Source organism: Pagrus major, chromosome 9 (assembly GCF_040436345.1).
Source record: "Pagrus major chromosome 9, Pma_NU_1.0".
NCBI lineage: Eukaryota > Metazoa > Chordata > Actinopteri > Spariformes > Sparidae > Pagrus > Pagrus major.
The window spans coordinates 22,595,449-22,621,297 of record NC_133223.1 but is presented as its reverse complement, the minus strand read 5'-3'; the positions used below and the strand labels follow the sequence as shown (position 1 = coordinate 22,621,297).

The window sequence follows — 25,849 nt, the reverse complement described above, 5'->3', positions numbered from 1 at the left end:
ACATTTATGCATTCTCGCTCCATGTGTTGCTTTTCATTCACTGTGCAGCAGGCCACAGCACACCTACTGTAAAATCCCCCTGGTCAGATACTTGAAATGAAAAGGCTTTGGTACAGCTGTAGTGACACACAGCTGTAGTGACCACAGATATTGTTTTTTAAACAACTATCAGACCATCACCTCTCGAGGTACAAAGTGGTATTACCAGACAGGCTGGGCCGGGGCTAGCTGGTTAGCATGCTAAACTCAGTAGATCTCTTTGAAATGACATCAACACTGTTGTTTCTTCACATTTGGTTGATAATGCAAGGTAATTTTTTTTTTTTTTTTACTTACACTTTGGCAATATCTTACAAATTGCTCCTTTATTCCTATGACATTTCAGAGGGAAATATTGTCCTTTTTACTCAATTTTACAGTTGGAGTTAGTAGGATTTTACATTTAAAAAAAAAAAACAACTATAAAAATGATACATTGTTATCATGACACTACCCACTAGTATATAAAGGGGAAAAAAAAGTACTTCTATTTTGGCATTTTAAGTACATGCAGACAGCTGTGCTTCAAGAAGTAGAGTGGGTCGTCCAGTAATTGGAAGGTCCCGGTTTGATTCCCTGGCTCCCCCTGCTGCACACCTTGAGCAAGATACTGAACCCCAGATCGCTCTTGAGCAGGACAGCAGCCTCAGCCATCAGTGTATGAATGTGTGCATGAATGTGACAAGTGTTGTAAAGCGCTTTGAGAGTGCTGTAGACTGGAAAAGCGCTATAGAAATGCAAGTCCATTTACAGTTTACTTGTGTGAAAGTGGAAGAGCAAATGCCAAATTGGTTTAGGAGTGCTGCTTTACAAATGCAAGTATCAACAAACAGGTGCTCTTTGGATTCAAGGTAATTTCATGAAACCAGAAAACAGACGTTAAACTTCTTCTTTGCTTTGTGATCACTAAACCCTAACTAAAAAAAAAAAATCCAAGGCACTCTGCTTTGCAAAGATTAAAAAGCCTTTAATAAATGGGCTTAGCATCTATGTGTCTTCATCAGGGCATACAAGTCAAAAAGTGGGTGTGTGCTGCACCTGTGATAAATAGTTTTACTCTGATTGCCTGGCAGCTGACACCAGCCCTAATACATCTGTGCTGAGCCGATACCTGCTTTTAAATGCCCTGATAAAGACTGTGAGCTGAAACATGTAGGCGCTAAGCTCATTTATTAAAGGCTTTTTAAGTCTAACCTCTGTATTCTGTTTTTTAGAAAGTGGAACCTGAATTTGTAAAATAAGTATTATATATATTTTTTTACTTGTATATTGCATAAGACTACTTCTTCCACCACTGGTAGCGCACCATCTAAACAATGGAGAAAACCTGTATTTATATGTCATATCAAAATACAAGTGCTTGATATATTGGTAACCTTACCAATATTAGAAAGCAGTATCAGGACCAATTTTGAAAATTATGATCACTGTTATGATCCTGCATGAAACAAAATACATAAACTGGAACTTTTGTTATAAAATGAAGGAAAATGTAGCCGTAATTCACTGATGGGATGCCGTGTTGCGAGATGAAAACAGACAAGCAGTGTATCATGACAAAAATACAAAGATTTATTTAGAAAGAAAGAAAAAAAAAAAAGCTCCCAGATAACACTGTTTAGTCCTTAAATACAAGTGTAGTACCAAAGTGTCTTAGACAAGTGTTACACCATTAGGCATTGTGTGTTTCCCTGGATGTACAAGTTAAGTGGATAGTGTATTTCTGCACAGGCTTCACACAGATAAGGCACGAACACATCGGAAGCAGTAGTGTGAATATAAAGTGGCAGTGTCTGTGGGTAAATGGAAACCAGCAGCACAACGTTTACTGGTTTACTCTGCACTGTTAAAATGCTGACGTGTTAAACCCTGTCTCCACAGAGAAGTGAATAAAATGATAAAAAATACAGTCACAGATGCATCCGCTCCACTTCCCTTCCTGTATTCCCTCAACAAACACTGACATTTTCTCCTCAAGTCAGCTCTTTTCAGACAGACTTCAACTGTTTGAGTCAGTAGGAAAAAAATAAGGGAGCAAGTAAAACACAATATATATATTTATATAAATATATGCAGTAAAATGTACCAGATCCAAATCCAAGCCTCAACCTCACGTTCCAAGAAAACTGTAAAACTGTGTTGAGACGGATGATAAAAGTTCAGAAATGGCTCTTTCCCTTTAAAACAAAAGGAGAATCAGTGTGTCTCCTGCAGGTTTTTGTAATGCTGGTGTGCTCATAACTTATAACATAAAGGAGGTGTGAGAGAAGGGGGGGGGGGGGGGGATCAGGCATAAAACGGCAAATGAATAAGGAATTAAAATGCCCTGTGATCATGCTTTCATAAATGAGCCCTTTTCAGGCATGGATTCTATGGCATCACTGGATTTAACTGCGAATCTGTTAAGTTAACAGCATTCAAAGGATCTATTTAAAACAGGACAGGATTATTACACACAGAGCTGCAGTGCTCACACTATATTTCTTGTCACTGCAGTGGCAGCACTGCTGGAGAACAGCTGGGAGTTGAACAAATAATAAAAGTGATGGATTGTCGATTGTTCTTCTCTCTATTATCTATCTCCATTAATGACCCGCTCCCTTCTGGTTCTCACTAAGTCTATTCAACCCTGTAAATGTGCTGATAAATTTGTCATCAATTATGTATGGAGCATTAAATTCTGCAGCCTATTTTATACAATCTGACAATGCCATATTAGTGTAAAATAACAAGCGGTTAGGTCGTGACATGATGTATCTGAGGCATTTTTCCCCACCACAAAAAAGGAAAGGAATGAAAACAGTTATCTCCTCTAGAAATGTACATTTTCTCATTTATGGTGGTTTGTATGGAAGCCCCGATGGCAAGTGATGCATTTTACAAGTCGGATCTAAATTGTTTTCTCCCCGACCTCAGAACAGATGAAAAGAAAACCCTGTTCAGTTGTTTCCAAAAAAAAAACGGTCATTTAAAACTATTATCATAGCAAAACTTTGTTTTTTACCTTGCATAAAAAAAAATCCATTTCACACTTGAGAAAAAAAACAAACAAAAAGATCACAGAGGTCCAATTTATAAGAAAGTTAATTTTTGAGTCTCATCCCCAGCTCATCAAATTCTAACGCTTTGAGATTGAAGGTCGAGTCGGCTGCCGTATCAAAGCATCAGTATTTGTCCAGCTGGGACGTCTTACAAATTGGACCTTTAAGGAACTTAAAAGATTATCCAGGCAACATCCTTTATTTCACCTGTTCTTAAAGTCATAAACAGAGGAGAGAAAGCTATTTAGATCATATTAAGAAAATGGATCACCAGAATTTATTCTCCCACTTACCTCTCAAGTGCATTATGCTACTGCAGCTTTTACATAATTTTGTCAGATTGCTGTTGCAACTTTTATGAAAGAAGTGATTTGGGCGTTTGTTCCGACATTGAGACAGAAATGTATGTAAATCTCCTCATGAAGTCAAGCATGTCTGAAAGGGGCTTTACAATAAATTACAAGCCTGTTACAGATGTCTGACTGTCTCATTACCAAACTCATTGGACTGCATTACAACTCATTAAGCTATCATTCACTAAAGACATGGCAGACAGATTAAATGCAACTAAAGAAGTCCCTTTCAGCTTATTGTTTTTTAAATATCCATATCCTTTGATTGTTGTACGTGGCTGTCGTGAGGAGGCTGTGTAAGGATCAACACACTGAGGTGTCCTTCAGTCAGGGCAGAAGTATAAAACAAAAAAAAAGAGGGAGGTATATGGAAAATAAGGGTTCATATAAAAAAGGATAAATATAAAATATAACACACAGGTAAAAAACACCCACAAAGAAGATTAAAAATACCGTTGAGGAAAGTGTACACAGGGTTCAAGGGTACAGTCATTAAACTTTGGCACAAAATCAAACTCACACTGGCACACACTGCTGGTTTGTGTGGGCCGTTTCCTGGTTAGTGTTAGAGACTGGCCCAAAAAGGGCTGGAAAAGGATGTGGGCAGAATGTCACTGGTTATACTGGTCATACTGGAGTGTACTTCAGATCCCTCTTCACATGAAGCCAGAACTGGAAGAGAGAACGAGAGGAAGTTAAAGTGAGCTGAGAATCAATTTTACAGCAAATTAACACATCTCACACTATGTTACTGAATTCACTGGCAACTAACTGTCTGGATCTATTAGTTTGTCTGTAAGCAAATTAAACATCCAATTAAAGCCCGAGTGGCCTTTTTTCCCCAATTTATGCATCAGTCTTGAGTGAATTTGTTCTTCTGTCTTTGTGTTTATAAATACAAAATATCTACTCTCATATTCAATGTTTCATTAAGAAACACTGCAAATAAACTCATTTACCGAACAGATAGAAGTAGTGCAAAATCCTGCCAGTAGGGCTGCAACTAATGATTATTTTCATATCAATCAATCTGCCGATGAAATTCATGATTAATCAATTGATTGTTTAGTCTGTGAAACGTCTAAGAATTGTGAAAACTGCTTGTCACAATTTCCCAAAGCCCAAAGTGACGCCTTTTGTCCATCCAACAGTCCAAAACCCAAAGACTCTTCATTTACTTTTATATATGACAAAGAAAAGCTGCAAATCATTACATTTAAGAATCTGGAACCAGAAACTGTTTGACATTTTTGCTTAAAAAATGACTGAAATGATGAATCATTTATCAAAATAGTTGGCAATTAATTTTCTTTTGATGACAAAAAATCAGCACTCAGAGGATTTGTTTCCCTACATTCATTATACCAGCAGGTGGCAACGTGTCAAACGTTTCATTTCTTCCTCAATACCTTCTGATGTGTAAATCAATAGATTCACAATATTTCCATGAAACATCAGCATCAGGTTTTAGAGAGGCCTCTTACTTCTTGCGGTCCTTGTCCTTCTTGCCGTTGGCAGTGAGGCTCTGGGCCTGCAGGAGCTGGGCGGCAGCTCGTCTCTTGCTGAAGGAACTCTGATCCTCGTCCAAGAGCCTCTTCTTCTCCTCCAGGGCTGCTTTCTCGTCTGCGTGGAGGCGCTTCAGCTGCTCGAAACGACCTTGCAGCTGAAACACACGCAGAGAACAACAGAGCTGAGTTACAGTGATGCCTCCATGTAGCAAATTAAAATCATTACGGGACACATTGCTTTCCTCATAATGTGGTTTTGCTCTCCCACACTAAATTAGATGTGAAATTGTAAAAAGGAGGAAAAAATGCTTTAACTTGACAAAAGAAAAAAACCTTGAAAGGGAAAATAGGTTTTATAAAATCACATAATTTATGCGAAAAAATGAGTATACTAACAAATTACAACTACAGAGGGAACAAAATACAGTCATCAACCAGTAGCTGAGTTTGGCAGGTCAAAGCTGAAAGTCTGTATGTTTACAGGACAGAGCTTTTACCGTTTAATCATTGTTTTCTCTTCCAAATAACTACCAAAAAACTTACATTGGACTTTCTTTACACCTGATTAACTAACCCTTTTTTTGATTTGTCATTAAAGTTGTACTAATTTTAACATATTCACTTTATAGAAAAGTATGGATAATACAGATGTAACATTATTGGTGAATACAGTGTTATCATAACTGATCGAATGGATTGCAATAAAATAGTTTTGCTTGATGAAAGAAATAGAAATAAAGAGAAAATTGCTGTTAAGTCAACTCACACCCATAGGGACAACGTACACCCATTTTAACACACAACACATGCTGAGTTTGTGTTTGCGTGTCTACTCACATCTCTCTCAGCCTCCTTCAGCTCAGACTCCTTCTCCTTCACCCTCTGCACAAACATCTGCCTCATCTCGTCCTCCCTCTTCTGCAGCTCCACCAGGAACTCCTGACGCTTGGCCTCATAGGTCTGCTGCAAGCTGAACACACACACACACACACACACACACACACACACACACACACACACACACACACACACACACACACACACACACACACACACACAGAGTTGTCATGTCAGTCGTACAACATAAACAAACAACATTCATGTCCACACAGGTGTTTGTCAGTGAGCTACTCACCTGACGGGTTTGCACTCTGGGCCGGTGTCTTTGAATCCCATCTCCTCCAGTTTGCAGCGTCTGTACAGTTCGTAGTGGCGAGTGTGAGTCTGCTCTCTCAGGTCCTCCATGTTGACACAGATCAGCATCTCTCTCAGCTTCACAAAGTCACAGTGATTCTCGTTCTCCACTGACACACATCGATAAATATGAGATGAATAGTGAGGTTAGCCATTCAGCTGATATTAAATATTGTACATTTCTTATTGATTTCCTCCAATGATAGTATATATGAAGCTAGAAAAGCATTTAGACAGTGATGGCCACAGTAATAATATTTCACTGTAGGCTGGCTGACAGCCAACAGTTGATTTCAAAATTAAGTTACAGTGTACTGAGCTCTTTCAGCCAAAGTTTCATTTCCACGTGTACAAGTTCTTGTGAGGGGAAAAGATTTTAGGCATGAAAAGATAAATAGGCGTCCATTAAATCAATGTGCTCCTACAATTAACAGAACAACTTTTGGCAAAACAATCACAGTTGAGAAGGAAAGCAGCCAAACAATGATCCATCTTACCTTGTACTACACCCCAGGGATATTGACGAGCTTTCACCATCTTATTGCCAACAGAGACCTCCTCTGTGCTGCCAACTACAGCAAATGGCAAATGACCCTATGAAAACAGTAGTTATTATTATAAGATAAAACATGGCTGGATTAGACAAATGAAGCTTAAAAAGAAAGTGCAAGTAAAAGTGCATTTATATGCTCATTAAGTCATAGCTGTTTACAGCAGCTCCCTCGGTAGTTTCCCTCACACAGTCATACACAAAATCTGCATGTCTGCAGTATTTTTAAAACCTTGCTGATGCTACAAAGAAATGAAAGTTCAATTCTGAAATTAAACAACTGCAAGCCTATGGGAATATAGTGTAGGTCTGTCAGACTGATGCATACATATACATCATAACTTGACTTGATTTAAAAGTTGTAAAATCTTGAGGATAAATAATATAATTCAATTAAGTTTTCTTTCTAGCGTAACCCAACTCTGAGAAAGCACTCAGATTGTGTGTTTCCTTACATTCATTGTAGTGTTGACTTTAGCTACGGTCTCATCATCCAGGGGGAACTGGTAGATCTGGACACCATTGCTGACCAGCTCACTCATGATTTTGATCTTGAACTTGTGCAGCTCGCTCTTACTGATGGTGTCAGCTTTGGCGATCACTGGAATGATGTTCACCTGCAGTGGGATGGGACACATGAGCATATACATGTACACAATAACAGACTCTTCTTCCTCAGCAATCATTACAGAATATACATACTATCATCTACAGATGTCAAGAGATAAATTAGACATTTACTACAATATGTAAAAACATACACATTTATTTTTTCATAAGGGAAGAACATGAATAACTTGTTAAACTACAAGTGAGGTGCAAGAGAAAAAAGATGATCGGGTGAGAAATAATAGAGACATTATGTCCAATTGAATCCGCTCAGTGTAATCTCACATTTTCAGACCTCAGACTCAAATTCTACAAGTATTTAGTAGCTTTAAGTGACTCAGTCTGGTTCAAAATTGTTCCAGAGCAACAAGGAGCAGAAAGACCACCCGTTTTTCCTTAAAGTAAGATAAATTAAACTTTTAGTTTATTTACAACTTTGGTCATATCACAATTTAGAATCTAAATATATTCTTTATAATAACTCATAGTCACTCATTTCAAACAAAGGACAAAACATTCCCTATGACCCGCTTCCGAAAAAACACTTTTCCTCTCAGGTCTCCACATCCTTGATGTCAGACACTAATTTTTCTTCAGTATCCAAGCTTGATCAGAATGGCTCTGTGTCAGACTCAACAAACCACAGGTTTGCCCATATAGGTACCAATTTTTCTACTCATGCATTGGTCAGCCTGTTGCGTGTCCTGGTGCGAGTGTTCCCAAAAAGGGACCAGCTGCACTCGGAGGCGGCTGATGTTGATTGGAGCTGGAGGACAGAGGTTACAGGGGAAAATTCCCGAGATCTGCAAAGCCCTTCTAACCTTCAACCTTCCAGGTGACTGATGAAACATGTTGGCAAAATTTCCAAAATTCCTAAACTTAGCTTCCCTTAGAAAGTTTACATAAATGTTCTATAATGTTCCAGAACTGTACGGACCCTTTGCAACCTTAATGGTAATTAAATTTATAGTTAATCTTAATGTAGTTTTGTGTCTAATAAAGGTTTGGGGGAAAAAAAGGTCATAGTTTCTTCTCTGAACTTTGATCAGAGCTGCTCCCGAGGCAACAGACATTGTGGTACCAGAGCTAAAACAAGCTAGTCTCACTGATCAACACACCATGAAGCTTCATGTAGACGCATTAAAAAGTCACCCAATAGTCTGACTGGTGAAATACAAACAATTCCATCAGTATTTGTTTTGATTACTTTATCTAGAATACTTTCAAAACTGCTTTTAGATAAGTGTTATATAAACCAGCTTCACTGATGTTATTTCTGGCCCAGCAGCCGACTCTGCTGTCCAAGTCTTCCCACATTCCTCTCCTGCATGTCTGTCCGTCAACTCGTCGTACCAAAGAGAGGTCTGGAATGAGTTGTTGTCGCTAGACGAGCTTCTGGGCCAAACCACACACGCATACACACACACATACAGAACACACACGGATCCCAGCAGAGAAAACAAAACAATGCTAGGAGATCTGCTCCAACAGCTGTCTGAGTGACTGACTGTCTCTCCGTCAGCGCTGCACATTCAACAAATGGCTCTTTCTGTGTGTATCTGTACAGTGGCACAAAAGGACAACTCAAGTGTGTGTGCGTGAGGTGATTACAGCATTCCACTGCTTTTTATACACCATTCACACGCAAATCCAGGGTTACTGACACTGCAGAGCAGCGAAATCACACAAACACACAAAAAACACAAAGTCACTACACACAGGGAGCATGGGAAAGTTTCTGACCACTTCAAGAGTGAAGGGAGGGGTCAAACTAGTCCGATAGCAAACATCTCCAACCACAGTATAGTCTCTAATATGGTATTTCCAATTATCACATACACAGAAGTTAATCAAGTTCTCATGTCATGTTCACATCTGATTCTTCAGTGCAAACTGCATTCCTCTTGACAAAAAAAGCTCTCTTGCATATCAACATCTCCTCTACACAATGTTGGCCATGGTTATATTGCAGCCCAAAAGAAAGAACAAGTCTATTTTAAAATATCTACAGAATACAGTCCAAGAACTGAGGACACAATTTAGGTCAATGCACTGCATTGCAACATCTCGTCGAAGTCAAACGTGTTTGGAATTCAACTCTTGAAAAAGTTCATGCATCTACAAACCTCATTCCTCTCTAGTACATTGGGTAAAGATGAGATCAAAAATTTTAGTTATGTCATTTAAAAGCATGTTAATTGATGTGGCTGATCATTTTGAGCTTTGTCCAATAACACATCTTTGCAACATCTCCTCGAGGGTAAATACAATCTTCACCACACTGAAAACAACCATCTTCAGGCTGCCTTTATGATAGAGTTAATGTTTAAAAACAGCGTCTTCCAATATTTCACTACTTATTCTTCTATTTTTCAAGTTGGACAAATTTGACTGTATGTTTGCTGTAATGATAGGCTGTCTTACAAACACGGATGGTGTGACTAAGGCTGTGGACGATTAGTAGACGTGACACTTAAACCCTGCGATCCTCACTAGTCAGCACCAGAAGTACAAGTTGGTTAAACGTATTATTATTTTACTAATGTAGACATTTAAATTGCACATACACATAATTTGCACTGAAATGTTGAGTCTTTCTAGTCAAGTAGTATACTTTAAAAACACACAATATTTTTTCAGACAGTGTTTATTAATGTTCTCTTTTCTACAATAGTTGAGCCTGTGCCTGATTTTCCTGACTGCCTGACATTCCCACAAGAAGTTCAAAACATTCCTGTATATCCCAGTCTGGGAGAAACAGTATCTATGAATTGCCTATGGTATTTCAGAAATCTTATATCTACAGGAAACCAAATCACACTCCCACACCTAGTGATCCTTCTCCTACCTTGCTGTCTAGTTTTTTCATAGTGACCAGGTCCAGGGATTTGAGTGAATGGCCTGAGGGGGAGATGAAGTAAAGGCAAGCGTGGACTCGCGAGTCATGGTAGTTGTGAAGAGAGCGCTTGATTTTGAGCTCTTCCTGCAGATAACTCTCAAACTGCCTGTCGATGTAGTCCACCACCGGCTGATAGCTACAAGACAGACATACAGGGCTGATCAGATGTGTGGGTTTTATAGATGGTAAACACAGATTAGTTCACAATGACCATACATTTAAAATAGGATAAACTTATTCTTAATCACACTCTCTAAAACGCCTTTTCACTGAGAACAACACACTCACACACACTCTCCTCCCACCTCTCTTGTTTGTTCATTTGGTCTCCAAAGCCCACGGTGTTGACCACGGTAAGGCGTAGTCTGACGTTACTCTCCTGTAGATCATAGGTTTGAGCCCGCAGCTTCACCTGAGGCTCAAAGTGGGACGACTCAAAGTTCTCAAAGTTGGTATTGAACAGAGTGTCCATCAGGGTAGACTTGCCGATACCAGTTTCACCTAAAGCCAATAAAAGATGGGACAGCATGTTAAGTTAGTGAACTTCAATCCCTTTTAATGTGAGCATCATAGACTGTCACTCCAAAACAAACTGCTTTTAATACAATATTCCAAAAAAAAAATTTGCTAGGGGAACTCAACACCGAGCTCCACTAGCTCCAAGAACACACAGATGGCAGTTGTTGAGTAAGAAATATTACTCATTCATCCAACCACACATTTAAACAGCAACATCTTTCTCAACAAGATGCTCCTTTGACTCAGACTCATACAGTCACTGGGTGTATCAAGTACTGCCACTGGGATAACAATGCATTCTAGTGAGTAGGCGGTAGCAGTAATAATATTAGACAATAGCAGTGAATCAGGTTGATCAAGTATAACAATGTATGTGGCACACATGAGTGAAGAAAAGAAGCAGCATCCTATGTGTATCTGTGCTTCAGCAAGGGTGTGTGTATTGTGTATGTATGTGTGTGAGTGTATGACAAGGTACCGATGCAGAGTATATTGAAGCAGAAGCCCTGGCAAATGGACTTGTTGACAAGCTGATCCGGGAGGCTGTCAAAGCCCACATGGCCAGCCAGGTTCAAGGGCCGGACCCCTTTATCCTGAGGGAGAAATCACATATAGACACACACAGATCATTCTCAAGTTCCTGCAGCCGTTCTCCCCTCAAATATGAAAAGAAGCAAAAGTAACAATATCAACTTTTAGAAATTGTTCACTTGCACACCATTTTAGAGTACTACACTTACAAGGGGCTCTTAATATAAAAGCCTAACCTAACCTGAAAACATGCTCATAACATTATTAATATGAGAAAAACCATATCATAAAGCACTGAATTTATTTTAAAGTGCAAGCCAGAAAAGGCTTATTTCACAGTACATTCAATGGCTAATCCATCTTCCTGTGCTGTCTTGACGTCCTCCTCTGACCTGCCCCGAAATCCACTAGTCAGCTAAGCAGAGGAGCAACACTGACCCAGATATGATGTAGTACACTTTGTTGACGTCATGAAATTCCTCATAAACCTCCATATTTTGATAATTTTAAACTTTGTTGTCTGCGTGTGTCGACAAAGTTGTATTTTTTGGCAAGATATTTTCTTTTGAAATCTGTGCACGCCAAACTTCATTCAAAAATGTAGCGATTTAGTGGCGCTTAACAAACTACATAACTAGCGCAACCTACATAACCTACCAGTAAAATATGGTCTCAAGTTTGGCTCTTTTGCTCTTGTAACTGTGGCACATGAGTGTTCAACCAGGATTCACTTACAACCGATTTCATAAACTTTTGACTGATGAATGGCTATCGTTAACTTAGCACGATGTTAGCTAGCGTCCTCCGCGGTGTATTTTGGTGAAAGAAAGACGGGATACGTATTCCCTTCTGAAAAGTTTAAAACTGAAGTTGAAAAGCCGGTGTTCTGGATATATGTCGATGTTACTGGGTTTATGCGTTTTATTGTTAGTCAAGTGTTATCAGTAACTTCACAGACAGAAAGAAGTTATCGGGCTAGCGGTAAGTTAGCTAACTTAACCAAAGCCCCCCGGACACTCCCTGCTCAACTGTCAAGTAAGAACACTGTCCTTTGTCAACCACAAAGAAGGAAAGTACTCACCGGCTGCCGCGCAACATCCGAAGAAGCCATAGTTTAAGCCAGAAGTAAATTTCCCAGATAGATTCAGAAATAATACAACAAAACTGACTAAAGAATGACTTCTTTTTTTTTTTTTAAGAACCCTGATCCGGACCGCCTCACTACGTCTACCGTCGACAACTGGACAGACTAGACTATTCAAAACAAGACAAGAATGAGGGGAAGATGTGTAGATTTGCTTTCAGACTAAAACAAAAAAAGAAATAGGGCAGACTGTCACTGCAAGTCAAACATCCACGATTGTTTGGAAATAAAATATACTACAATTGTAAACATGTGTAGCCAAGGAATGTTCATTTACTGTAATAATCGACTGACACCCCCCCCCCTCCCCTTTGTATAATGGTACAGCCTAAATTAATTTTCCCAGTCGCTTAAGTGATATGTTGCGGACTGTCGGAAAAACTGGAAAGCTGATTCAGCGCATCTACATCCAACAGTTTTTCTATTATGTTGTTGATGCTTGGTGTGAATTGCAGAATTCAAAATTAAACACATTTATTTTAACAACATCTTTAATACACATTTACTTACTTTGGTTGGCTAGGTTAGTTAGTTTTACCGACCAACAAGATTACAATGGCATGTCTAGTAAACAAAAATACAATAAATCACCAGGTTGTGGTTAGAAATCCTATGTCGCCCCGAATATATTCAGCTTCTTCTCACGCCATCACAGCTTGAAAATAAAACCGATTTCTCCCCAAATCTGACCACTTTTACCAAATGCTAGAATTTAATATTAATTGGAGAGCCGTGTTTACGAGGAGCACCTGAATGCAGCATTATTTTTGCAGTGGTGAGCCGTCTGCTCAACTACGTGCGACCCCTATCTGCCAGAGCCCGACACTCCCCGCGGAGGAGAGGAGGAACCCGGGAGAGAAGATGCTGTCATCCGTCGTCACCGACCTCCGTGAATGACATGAACGCGAACATGGGGTCATTTTGAAACGTTTTAGTGCGACACATTTGAGCCGTCTCCGCGCTCCGTACGGGCCGTCGTTCGGGGATGATGATGATGGCGTCCCAGCGCACGGAGCGAGCCGTGCAGGAGTTCCTGATGGAGAGAGGAGGGAGGGTCCGACAGATGGAGCTGATCGATCATTTCCTATCAGCTCGGGGAGAAAATGACCAGTCGAAGGAAAGGGTGGACCGTGAGGCGCTGACTCGCATCGTGGACAGCGTGGCTTTCGTGAAGGTGGAGGACGGCGTGAAATTTGTGTGCTTGAAGGCAGAAGGCAGCGCGGAGTCGGCGATGCGTGCGGACACAGGCGGCCACGATCACGCTGAGTGCAACGGTAACATCCAGGAGACGGTGGACGACAACAACTATGTGAACGGCAACCCCGACAACAGAGAGCAAACAGGTGAGGGACACACACTTCACGTTGATTTAATCCATGTTATTGTGTGGTGACTTAATTGTCTAAAGATATATGTAAACGTATATATGTTTTTAATCTTACATATTGCATATTTATGTAATCAGTGGCGTTACATCTGCCTCCCCCCCCCATACTTTACATTGGACCTCTGAATAACACTAACATTAAAGGTGCAGTTTGTAGTTTTAGGGAAGAAATTTTAATCAGAAGAGAAAGATCTTCATTGACTGATTTTTTTTATGCCTAAATAAACAATCTCTTTGGTTTTCATGACTGGATGAACTTAATCAACCAGCTGACCTTAAAGGACAACACAATTTCATACTGTTTTACTTTGCTTATATTTGGCGGACCCCGCCTTTCTAGTTTCAAAATGTTTTCTGGGGACCTTATTTTCCTCTGAGAACAGCTTGTTAATTCAGTCAAACACATATTTCTGAGTTTGTATTATTACTTCGTTGATATTGTAAATATTCTCTGAAACTACATAGTGCCCCTTTAACAAATATCATTGTCGGGCCATTGTTTATGAAGGCCAATCCCTACTATGCTGTCTTAGACTAAAGTAATCAAAAGAGTTCACAATAATTCAGGATTATAATAAAAGCAAAGAGGAAAACGAGGCTATCCCTTATGCATACCTATGGGGATTATAATGATAAGGTTGCTTTGGAGTCAGAGATGGATGACAATAATAAGAAAAACCTTTCTCCACAGGAGCATCCAGCAAACCAGCAGCAAGCCTGGACAATGAAAAACAGTCGAACGGCAATGACCAACCTGCAGACCCCTCCCAGAATGATAAGACCAATGCAACGTCTCCTACCTCTGGAGGAGGAGGAGGAGGGGAGGTGAAGCTGAGGGAGAGGAGGAGGCGTGAGTCGGCCCCAGTGATTGGGGTGCTAGATCTGGAGCAGGCTCACTCTGCAGGGTCCCACAGCCAGCAGGTGAGAGGTGCACGCAGGGTGTCCAAAGGGTCCCAGCGGGCCATGCTCATCAGCTGCCTGTCCGAGGACAGCGCCTTGGAAGGGCTGGACCCTGTCGGAGACATCAATACGCCCAAGGGGAGTCGCAGGAACTTCATCGAGCTGATGATGAGTAGTTCTCCTCAGGTAGGATACCGTGTTTACCTGGTATGAAAAACCTTCCAAGTAGATTATTTTATTATTTATTTTCATGGCAGCATTATCAACAATCTGAGCACGAGAGAAAGTATGTTTATGAAAATGGGATTCAAATACAACAGATTATGCTGCCGCTTTTGATTGTTTCAAACTTTGAACCATGTCATACTTTTGACCACACCTAAACCAGGGATGTCACAGCAGGTGCTTCACCTTTGGGTGTGATGCAAAACCTGAATGCCGCACAGTCATCCGTAGGTGAAATTAAGCAGGTTCCCCTGCCTTTTCATGTTACTTGCATGACCAAGAGCACAGCCTTTGACAGCTGACAGATAACACTGTTTGACTCCACAGCATCTGGATTATGTAACTGAGAAATCTGACACAGTGATGTAATGTAGCTTGCCGTAACTCTTAGCCAACTTGACCTCTTATTATGATTACCTCCTTTGTTGATCATCATAGGATATATAGGATCATAGGAGTGTTTATTGTCGAAGACATCTTTATAATAACCTGTTTCTGTTCCTTAAGTATGCTGAACACAGTGCTTAATACCTTGGTATCTGGCCTACTTTTGCTTAGTTGGTCTCCCCCAAAAGACAATAAATAATGCATGTGGTTAGAACATTTAAGTGTTGTGTAACTGTTATTTACAGTGCCGCTGAGCTCCTGTGAAGAGCCATTTTAGCAGGGAATTTGCAGAAAACTTGTCTAAAAGCTGTATTTATTCCTCCATAAAGCATTCATCAGTGGCACAAAACGAAACAATCATTGTATTAAATGCTTCTGTTCCCTGCAGGTTCGAAGGTCTCTGATCAACCGTGGTTCACGTCTTCGGGACTCAGTGAGGAGCGACGGAGACTCGACCTCGCTCCTCTCCTCGGCCACCGACGAGGACTGCGCTTCAGTGACCCTGGACCCATTGGAACACGAGTGGATGCTGTGCGCCTCAGATGGCCTGTGGGAAAGCCTGCAGTCACTGCTCGCCGTGGAACCCGGCCTGGTGACCAAGAGAGACTTTGTGACCGGCTTCACCTGCCTCCACTGGGCGGCCAAGCAGGGCAAAGCTGAGCTGCTCTCCCAGCTGCTGGCCTTCGCCAAGGAGAACGCTGTACCTGTGAATGTAAACGTGAGATCAAGTGCAGGATACACGCCGCTACACCTGGCAGCCATGCATGGACACACACAGGTGGGTTGCACGGCAGTGGGAGTTTGGTGTCATGTGTTACACCGGCTCAGTGACGCAGGGGATAATTGTATACGCTCTGTCTGCTCCTGCTAGAATCATTTATGTTCCTCTTTTTACGAGTGAATGAGCAAACGTAATTTGTATCAACTGTTTTTTTTTTTTTTACACAAAATGAGTTGAAAAGATAATGTGTGTTATCAGTTATGTCATAATATTGTCTATAGATGGCAGCAGAGATGTTGACATGTTTGATTATTGTTTAGACACAGTTTCATTTGATATAATTTAAAGATGTACAGTGCTGCTATCAGAGAAATCTTAGCCAATAAGTCACCAGTAAATTCTATATAAATGACAGGTTGCGATGTGCTTTGATTGACAGGTGGTCCGTGTGCTGCTGTCCGACTGGGAGGCGGACCCTGAGGCTCGAGACTACAGCGGGAGGCGAGCTATCCAGTACCTCTCCCCACCGCTGGCTGCCGACCTGCAGGAGGAGGGAGTGGTCCTCTCACCAGGAGCGGAGTCCGACAATGAGAACACCAACAGCAGCAGCAGCAGTTGGGGGCGTGGCTGGAGGTTTCCCAGAGTCCTCCCGGGCAACCTGAATCCGCTGCGACTCCTGAACCCACCCGCCGAGTCAGCAGAGGACGCGATGGCGGCTGGGAGGACCAAGGGGGGGATGCAGAGGAAGTCGTCCCTGAGCCGACTTAATGCGCGGCTGCATCGAGGACGCCACCGAGCCCAGATCATCCACAGCGCCTCCTTCAGGGACCCGGGGGAGGTGGGAAGAGCAGAGGAGCACCCCATTAGCCCTCTCCGAACCCGCCCACTGTCCAACCTGTTTGGATGAAGCAGCGATGTAGAGATATAGACCAGCTTGACATGCTTCGATTGACAAAACACAGTTTACTCACCTTAATAAGCTGACAGGTCAGACGTTTTAATGACCAAAATTAATAGTACACATCCTAATATATAACGTCAAGCTGATTTTAAAGGTTTTATTATCAGAGGATTTTTAAATGAATGAACCACAAATGTATGTTTTTCTAAAAATATAACTTATTTTTGTTTCTACTGCAATTTTTTTAGGCTTATGTTGATCACTGCGGGCAGGCCACAGTTCATGTAGCTTTTTATTTACCACGACAACGCATTTCTAGGCTCTGTTTTAGAGCAAATAGTCATTACACCGGGTGTTTTTTTGTTTGATACCCTACACTAGAACAATGTTTACACAAATACAAAAACAACGTGAAGGATTGTATCAGGTTTTCACTTAAGTTTGATCTCGCGGTGGTGAAGGATTTGAAAATAACACTTAGGTTTGCATTCACACATTTATCCAAACTCTTGTTTTTGTTTGCAGAGTAAAGTAATATATTCATAGAACTAATTTTCTATATTTTAACCTCCTTTGATTGGACGGTGCTGACTTTTTTTTAGTCATGAATGAATCTTTTTTTATTTTTAAGTAGCAGTTTCTAGTATTCAAACTGTTGTCACCGCAGAATTGTTGTATGTCCAAACAGCCGTGTACAGTTGTCATGTTTGCACTTGTCACTTTGAAGATAGTTTGTGATTTTGGGAGGAAACTGCTCAAACTAAAATCATGCCAGCTGTTATTAATCCCATGTCATACTTGTAATTCGATACACGATCAAATTGTTACACCTTTAGATATAAAATGCACCGCATCTGTATGAGACGATGTAGGTCATTTCTATACTCTTCGCTTCTGTTGATCAAGAGTTGGAAGAAGTTTGTTAAAAGTTCAGTACTGACACTGACTGGGGGATATTTCCAGGCTGTCATGGCTTTAGTTCACAGTAGGACTGTTTCACAGGGTTTATGTAAGTTTTTCTATACTCAATAATGTACCTCCAATCCTCTGAGTCTGGTTCACTCAGTGTTAAGTTGCTTCTTTGTGGGGGAGTTTAAAGGAACAGTACACCCCAAAATAGTTGTCTTCTTACCTGTAGCGCTTTTTATCCATCTAGATTGTTTTTTTTTTTCGTAGAGATGTCTGCCTTCTCTTGAATATAATGGAACTAGATGGCTTTTGGCTTGTGAAACCAACAGCAACATCCCTTTTCAGAAAGAGAGAAGAAGTAACTTGGGATAATCCACAGACCTTGTTGTGAGCAGTTTCATGTTGAAACTGTTTTCTTTTTACTGAACTGTATAACCACACAGAAGGAAATGTGCATCTACTCATGAAAAAGAGGATAGGTAGCTAAGCTAACTAAGCTAGCTAAAGCAACAGCTCAGCCGAGGAGGCCCATTTTCCGAGCTGGGAAGTCAATCTTCCGACTACGGTGTATTCATGTGCATAGTGTCAGAATGACGGGGCAACATAGACGCCAAAAAGAAGTTGTTTAACATTTTATCGCTCAGAATGCTTAAACAACACGTTGACAGCTGTTTCATGTATTTGAATGAAATGGAAGCGCAAAGGAAATAATAGCATTTCTATACAAAACATGACTTTGGTAAAAGTTTCTTACTGTCAACCCAAGTTTACATTCATCCGCCATGTTTCAGTGTCATCTGACGTCAACTCGGTAACTTGTATCAAAATCTTCTCCAACTTTCTGAGTTGTTGTTCCTGCTTGAGAGGGCTTTCATATGACTTTTTCCAGACGGTCCGATAATTCTGACAGCACATGAGTCCATGAGTAAATGCACACTTCCTTGTGGGCGGTGATAAACTTGGCAGCTGTAGTTCAGTAGAAAGAAAATAGTTCTTACATGAAACTGTTCACAACAAGGTCTGTGGATTATCTTTGGTTATTCCTGGAAAGAGACAAGGATAGATCTGGTCACCACAAGCCGAGCACCATCTAGTTCTATTATACCTGAGAGGGGGCCGACATCTCTGCAGTCGAAATCCCCAAAACTCTGCAACTTACACTCAAACAATCTAAATGGATAAACAGCGCTACAAAAATATGATTTTTTTGATTTTGGAGTGAAATGTCCCTTTAATTGGTATGGACCTATAAGAGCAGATTACAGTGTTGTTGTCATGAAGCATTGGCTCATGTCAAAATCTAATCTAGATAAAAATTATATTATTCATGTTAAGGTCTCTCCATAGATAAACAGCGTAGCACTGACGAGTCCTACAGCAAATATGCAATCAAACAAACAGATTCACATCCTCCGCATCACTCTGGACCAGATTTTATACTTAACAAATTGCCTATATCAGCCACTTGTATTGGTTTAACCTTGCATGTACACAATCATTGGTTCATCAATCATGTCTGCGTCATCATGTGGATAGTGAAGAGTCTAAACCAGAATATGCTGTTTGTCTACCTGAGGAGCACATTGACTTTTTGACTGTTTTTTTCCCACATATGTGAACCTTATTGGATCAATGACACATCCTAGATTTCATGAATGTTCTCTTCCTACTTTGTAGCATTTGTACTCAAATCATAGGGCTTCATGTAATTGCAATGGTCGACTCTTTTGATGTAGAAATGTATTGTACAAACCTACTTTGATGCCACTTTTTCAGATGCATGAATAGGGGAAATGTAAATGCTGTGCACTGTTTAATTTTATGTCTGTAAGTCGTTGTTTACTGTGAAGTTTTAATGTGAATACACTGTTTCTGAGCCACTGTCATCTCTCCCTTCATGTCTCATCCTTGATATGAAATAAAGCAATATTTTTTTGCACAAGTCAGCCTACAAACATAGACCACATGGTGATCAGAGTTGTCATAATATATAATGCAGTGAATAGCAGAGTCAACCAGTCAAAGCTCCAAATGGAGCCGGACATTTTGTCTGCCAGTCCTGCTGACACCAAGTGATTGTCCTTGTCTGGTGGTGCTGAATAATTGATGATCTGATGACCCCCTCTGCCAGCTTTGGTCCAGCATTTACAGTATATCCACAGCTTCCTGTCCACAAGCTGCCTGTGTAACACTGCATCCAGTATATTCACAGCCGGTCCTCATTCTGCACCTGTTGTGTGTGTCTTTGTGTGTGTGTGTATGTTTGTGTGTGTACTTCTATTGTTAGAAAGACAGAACACCCTCACAATATCAGGGAGATTCTGAGTGATCATGACTGTCTTCTGGTTTAATTTGGGTTGAAATTTGATGAAATATAAAATTTAATGCAAGTTCACAAACTGTAGATGTAATTTTTCCAGGTTTTATCAGTATGTTACACATTAGAAGAAGTGACAGAGGAGAAGAAGTTGTCGTTTTTTTATGTTAGGTATGTAGTTGAGCTGTTATCCCCAAGGATATAAATGAATATAAAATGTTTGTGAAGGTTACATTTTATACATAAGCCATCATATGTGTGACAGGATATGGTAAATTTGCAGTCCATAGACTCAGTGCCTGGCACTCGACAGATAACCACAGCTTTGACAATCGTCTCATGTCACTGATGTTCCTCCAGCTCCCTGTTGCTGGGTCTGTCCTCCAATTCATGTTTACCAGAACAAATCAGCCACATAAAAGCAGGATTACATGTGCACGCTCATTACAATCACAAATGTGCTGCTTGTGTAACTGTAAATGCTCTTGAGTCGGCGACAGCTCTTTTGATGTTTCTCTGATCTCTGTTTTTGCGCTTATCTGCGAGTCAAACAAGATTTAAAGAGGTCAGTGAAGTGATGTGCCTTTTCCTGGGTTGGTAGACTCCAGAGTCTATTGCCTTAGGCGGCCGACTGCTGATCGGGATGGAGTGGAGAGCCTGTCTGACTGCAGCTACTGACCTACATACAAACTGAGGGGAGTAATGCCTATTATGTAAATTCCTCTGCCATCTTTTCAGGGAAACTGTGCCAACTTTTTTGCCTGGGGCCTCCGCAGTTGGACTGATCCAAGTCCAATCTATCCCCATCTCTCACTCTCTCCCCGAACTGTTACCACAGCAATGATGACTTTCATACAAAGTGTAACATTTGACTCACTGTGCCATGTGGCCATCAAGCTTAGAACAAATGTGCACTGTCAAGTGGATGTAGGTTAGCCCGTGACATAGAGTGCCAATAAAATCATGTCACACTGAATCAAAGTAGATAAGATAACAAAATTATCTGAATTAATGCGAAATATTAAATGTGAAATACTTGTTTGCAGATACAGGTGTCTTTTACTGAAAAATAGCCTTTGACTACACATGGTTGATCTCCATTTAACTGATCATTTGACTTTAAAACCAGTGATGAAGTATTTAGATCTCTTACTTCAGTAAAATTAGCAATACTGCAGTGTAAAAATACTGTTACAAATATAATTCATGCATTCAGATGAAAAAAAGAAATTCCACTAAAATCCAATAAAAACAGCTGTGTCTCATTCTACCAGTATAACAAGACATTTGGCCATTGATTTTGAGACGATGGCTCAAATGACCTCGGAGCTATTGAAAAAATCGGGCGGTGTATTCGCTAAAAATGGGGATTTTTCTTTAAAATATTCATGAAAAAAAGAAATTCCACCAAAATCTAATGAAAGCAGCTGTGTCTCATTCTACCAGTATAACAAGACATTTGGCCATTCATTTCGAGTCGATGGCTCAAATGACCTCGGAGCTATTGAAAAAATCGGGCAGTGTATTCGCTAAAAATGGTAATTTTTCTTTGAAATATTCACCAAAAATACAAATTCCACCGGAATGCAATGGGAACTGCTGTGTCTCGTTCAGCCAGTATAGGACCACATTTGGGAGAAATTTCGAGTCAATGGGTACAAAGACCTGGAAGCTATTGAAAAAATCGTCCGACGTTTTCATGAAAAATGGCCACTTTTCTTAAAATCTTCACCAAAAATACAAATTCCACCGGAATACAAATGGGAACTGCTGTGTCTCGTTCAGCCAGTATAGGACCACATTTGGGAGAAATTTCGAGTCAATGGGTCCAAAGACCTGGAAGCTATTGAAAAAATCGGCCAACGTTTTCATGGAAAATGGCCACTTTTCTTTAAAATATTCACCAAAAATCCAAATTCCACCGGAATCCAATGGGAACTGCTGTGTCTCGTTCAGCCAGTATAGGACCACATTTGGGAGAAATTTCGAGTCAATGGGTCCAAAGACCTGGAAGCTATTGAAAAAATGGGCCGACGTTTTCATGAAAAATGGCCACTTTTCTTTAAAATATTCACCAAAAATCCAAATTCCACCGGAATCCAATGGGAAGTGCTGTGTCTCGTTCAGCCAGTATATGACCACATTTGGGAGCGATTTCGAGTCAATGGGTCCAAAGACCTGGAAGCTATTGAAAAAATCGTCCGATGTTTCTTTAAAATATTCACCAAAAATACAAATTCCACCGGAATCCAATGGGAACTAATGTGTCTCGTTCAGCCAGTATAGGACCACATTTGGGAGAAATTTCGAGTCAATGGGTCCAAAGACCTGGAAGCTATTGAAAAAATCGTCCGATGTTTCTTTAAAATATTCACCAAAAATACAAATTCCACCGGAATCCAATGGAAACTGCTGTGTCTCGTTCAGACAGTAAAGGACCACATTTGGGAGCGATTTCGAGTTAATCGGTCCAAAGACCTGGAAGCTATTGAAAAAATGGGCCGAGGTTTTCATGAAAAATGGCCACTTTTTCCTTTAAAATATTCACCAAAAATACAAATTCCACCGGAATCCAATGGGAACTGCTGTGTCTCGTTCAACCAGTAGAGGACCACATTTGGGAGAAATTTCGAGTCGATGGGTCCAAAGACCTGGAAGCTATTGAAAAAATCGGCTGACGTTTCTTTAAAATATTCACCAAAAATACAAATTCCACCGGAATCCAATGGGAACTACTGTGTCTCGTTCAGCCAGTATAGGACCACATTTGGGAGCGATTTCGAGTCAATCGGTCCAAAGACCTGGAAGCTATTGAAAAAATGGGCCGAGGTTTTCATGAAAAATGGCCACTTTTTCCTTTAAAATATTCACCAAAAATACAAATTCCACCGGAATCCAATGGGAACTGCTGTGTCTCGTTCAACCAGTAGAGGACCACATTTGGGAGAAATGTCGAGTCGATGGGTCCAAAGACCTGGAAGCTATTGAAAAAATCGGCTGACATTTCTTTAAAATATTCACCAAAAATCCAAATTCCACCGGAATGCAATGGGAACTGCTGTGTCTCGTTCAGCCAGTATAGGACCACATTTGGGAGAAATTTCGAGTCGATGGGTCCAAAGACCTGGAAGCTATTGAAAAAATCGGCCGATGTTTCTTTAAAATATTCACCAAAAATACAAATTCCACCGGAATCCGATGGGGACTGCTGTGTCTCGTTCAGCCAGTATAGGACCACATTTGGGAGCGATTTCGAGTCAATCGGTCCAAAGACCTGGAAGCTATTGAAAAAATGGGCCACTTTTTTCTTTAAAATATTCACCAAAAATACAAATTCCACGGGAATCCAATAAAAACTGCTGTTTCTTCTTTCCGCCAGTACCGGGGACATTTATGGTCAATTTCGAGTCAATCGGTCAAGCGGAACCCTAACCCTAACCCTAACCCTAACTCCAGCCTTAAGCCAGTCTCATGAAACATTGTCCCTTTTCACTAAAATATTCACCAAAAATACAAATTCCACCAGAATCCGATGGGGACTGCTGTGTCTCGTTCAGCCAGTATAGGAGCACATTTGGGAGCGATTTCGAGTCAATCGGTCCAAAGACCTGGAAGCTATTGAAAAAATGGGCCACTTTTTTCTTTAAAATATTCACCAAAAATACAAATTCCACCGGAATCCAATAAAAACTGCTGTTTCTTCTTTCCGCCAGTACCGGCGACATTTATGGTCAATTTCGAGTCAATCGGTCAAGCGGAACCCTAACCCTAACCCTAACCCTAACTCCAGCCTTAAGCCAGTCTCATGAAACATTGTCCCTTTTCACTAAAATATTCACCAAAAATACAAATTCCACCGGAATCCGATGGGGACTGCTGTGTCTCGTTCAGCCAGTATAGGAGCACATTTGGGAGCGATTTCGAGTCAATCGGTCCAAAGACCTGGAAGCTATTGAAAAAATGGGCCACTTTTTTCTTTAAAATATTCACCAAAAATACAAATTCCACTGGAATCCAATAAAAACTGCTGTTTCTTCTTTCCGCCAGTACCGGCGACATTTATGGTCAATTTCGAGTCAATCGGTCAAGCGGAATCCTAACCCTAACCCTAACCCTAACTCCAGCCTTAAGCCAGTCTGATGAAACATTGTCCCTTCTCACTAAAATATTCACCAAAAATACAAATTCCACCGGAATCCAATGGGGACTGCTGTGTCTCGTTCAGCCAGTATAGGAGCACATTTGGGAGCGATTTCGAGTCAATCGGTCCAAAGACCTGGAAGCTATTGAAAAAATGGGCCACTTTTTTCTTTAAAATATTCACCAAAAATACAAATTCCACCGGAATCCGATGGGGACTGCTGTGTCTCGTTCAGCCAGTATAGGAGCACATTTGGGAGCGATTTCGAGTCAATCGGTCCAAAGACCTGGAAGCTATTGAAAAAATGGGCCACTTTTTTCTTTAAAATATTCACCAAAAATACAAATTCCACCGGAATCCAATAAAAACTGCTGTTTCTTCTTTCCGCCAGTACCGGCGACATTTATGGTCAATTTCGAGTCAATCGGTCAAGCGGAACCCTAACCCTAACCCTAACCCTAACTCCAGCCTTAAGCCAGTCTCATGAAACATTGTCCCTTTTCACTAAAATATTCACCAAAAATACAAATACCACCGGAATCCGATGGGGACTGCTGTGTCTCGTTCAGCCAGTATAGGAGCACATTTGGGAGCGATTTCGAGTCAATTGGTCCAAAGACCTGGAAGCTATTGAAAAAATGGGCCACTTTTTTCTTTAAAATATTCACCAAAAATACAAATTCCACCGGAATCCAGTAAAAACTGCTGTTTCTTCTTTCCGCCAGTACCCGCGACATTTATGGTCAATTTTGAGTCAATCGGTCAAGCGGAACCCTAACCCTAACCCTAACCCTAACTCCAGACTTAAGCCAGTCTCATGAAACATTGTCCCTTTTCACTAAAATATTCACCAAAAATACAATTTCCACCAGAATCCGATGGGGACTGCTGTGTCTCGTTCAGCCAGTATAGGAGCACATTTGGGAGCGATTTCGAGTCAATCGGTCCAAAGACCTGGAAGCTATTGAAAAAATGGGCCACTTTTTTCTTTAAAATATTCACCAAAAATACAAATTCCACCGGAATCCAATAAAAACTGCTGTTTCTTCTTTCCGCCAGTACCGGCGACATTTATGGTCAATTTCGAGTCAATCGGTCAAGCGGAATCCTAACCCTAACCCTAACCCTAACTCCAGCCTTAAGCCAGTCTCATGAAACATTGTCCCTTCTCACTATAGGAGCACATTTGGGAGCGATTTCGAGTCAATCGGTCCAAAGACCTGGAAGCTATTGAAAAAATGGGCCACTTTTTTCTTTAAAATATTCACCAAAAATACAAATTCCACCGGAATCCAATAAAAACTGCTGTTTCTTCTTTCCGCCAGTACCGGCGACATTTATGGTCAATTTCGAGTCAATCGGTCAAGCGGAACCCTAACCCTAACCCTAACCCTAACTCCAGCCTTAAGCCAGTCTCATGAAACATTGTCCCTTTTCACTAAAATATTCACCAAAAATACAAATTCCACCGGAATCCGATGGGGACTGCTGTGTCTCGTTCAGCCAGTATACGAGCACATTTGGGAGCGATTTCGAGTCAATCGGTCCAAAGACCTGGAAGCTATTGAAAAAAT

General features: G+C 40.8%; 2 protein-coding genes across 2 annotated transcripts; one reads left to right on the top strand and one right to left on the bottom strand.

Moving 5' to 3' along the window:
- Positions 1-1,588: 1,588 nt before the first annotated feature.
- On the bottom strand, positions 1,589-12,446 carry septin10 (septin 10). Its single transcript, XM_073473491.1, has 10 exons — positions 12,325-12,446; positions 11,191-11,305; positions 10,499-10,694; positions 10,143-10,329; positions 7,141-7,302; positions 6,633-6,729; positions 6,077-6,245; positions 5,779-5,911; positions 4,918-5,096; positions 1,589-4,105 (listed from the first exon to the last, which is right to left on the bottom strand). The coding sequence occupies exons 1-10, from the start codon at positions 12,352-12,354 to the stop codon at positions 4,090-4,092; spliced, it is 1,284 nt and encodes a 427-aa protein (XP_073329592.1). The 5' UTR covers positions 12,355-12,446; the 3' UTR covers positions 1,589-4,089.
- A 905-nt stretch (positions 12,447-13,351) lies between these two features.
- Positions 13,352-18,796, top strand: sowahca (sosondowah ankyrin repeat domain family Ca). Its single transcript, XM_073473490.1, has 4 exons — positions 13,352-13,730; positions 14,466-14,860; positions 15,675-16,064; positions 16,447-18,796. The coding sequence occupies exons 1-4, from the start codon at positions 13,373-13,375 to the stop codon at positions 16,912-16,914; spliced, it is 1,611 nt and encodes a 536-aa protein (XP_073329591.1). The 5' UTR covers positions 13,352-13,372; the 3' UTR covers positions 16,915-18,796.
- Positions 18,797-25,849: the final 7,053 nt, after the last annotated feature.

What these genes read in the sequence shown, in the direction of transcription:
- septin10 (XM_073473491.1), bottom strand. Translation starts at nt 12,354, where the DNA reads ATGGCTTCTTCGGATGTTGCGCGGCAGCCG. An exon ending in CGGATGTTGCGCGGCAGCCG is followed by an intron (nt 11,306 to 12,324) that starts GTGAGTACTTTC and finishes TTTCTCCCTCAG; the next exon opens with GATAAAGGGGTCCGGCCCTT. An exon ending in TCCCTGGGGTGTAGTACAAG is followed by an intron (nt 6,246 to 6,632) that starts GTAAGATGGATC and finishes GATGTGTGTCAG; the next exon opens with TGGAGAACGAGAATCACTGT.
- sowahca (XM_073473490.1), top strand. Translation starts at nt 13,373, where the DNA reads ATGATGATGATGGCGTCCCAGCGCACGGAGCGAGCCGTGCAGGAGTTC. An exon ending in CGACAACAGAGAGCAAACAG is followed by an intron (nt 13,731 to 14,465) that starts GTGAGGGACACA and finishes CTTTCTCCACAG; the next exon opens with GAGCATCCAGCAAACCAGCA. An exon ending in TGATGAGTAGTTCTCCTCAG is followed by an intron (nt 14,861 to 15,674) that starts GTAGGATACCGT and finishes TGTTCCCTGCAG; the next exon opens with GTTCGAAGGTCTCTGATCAA.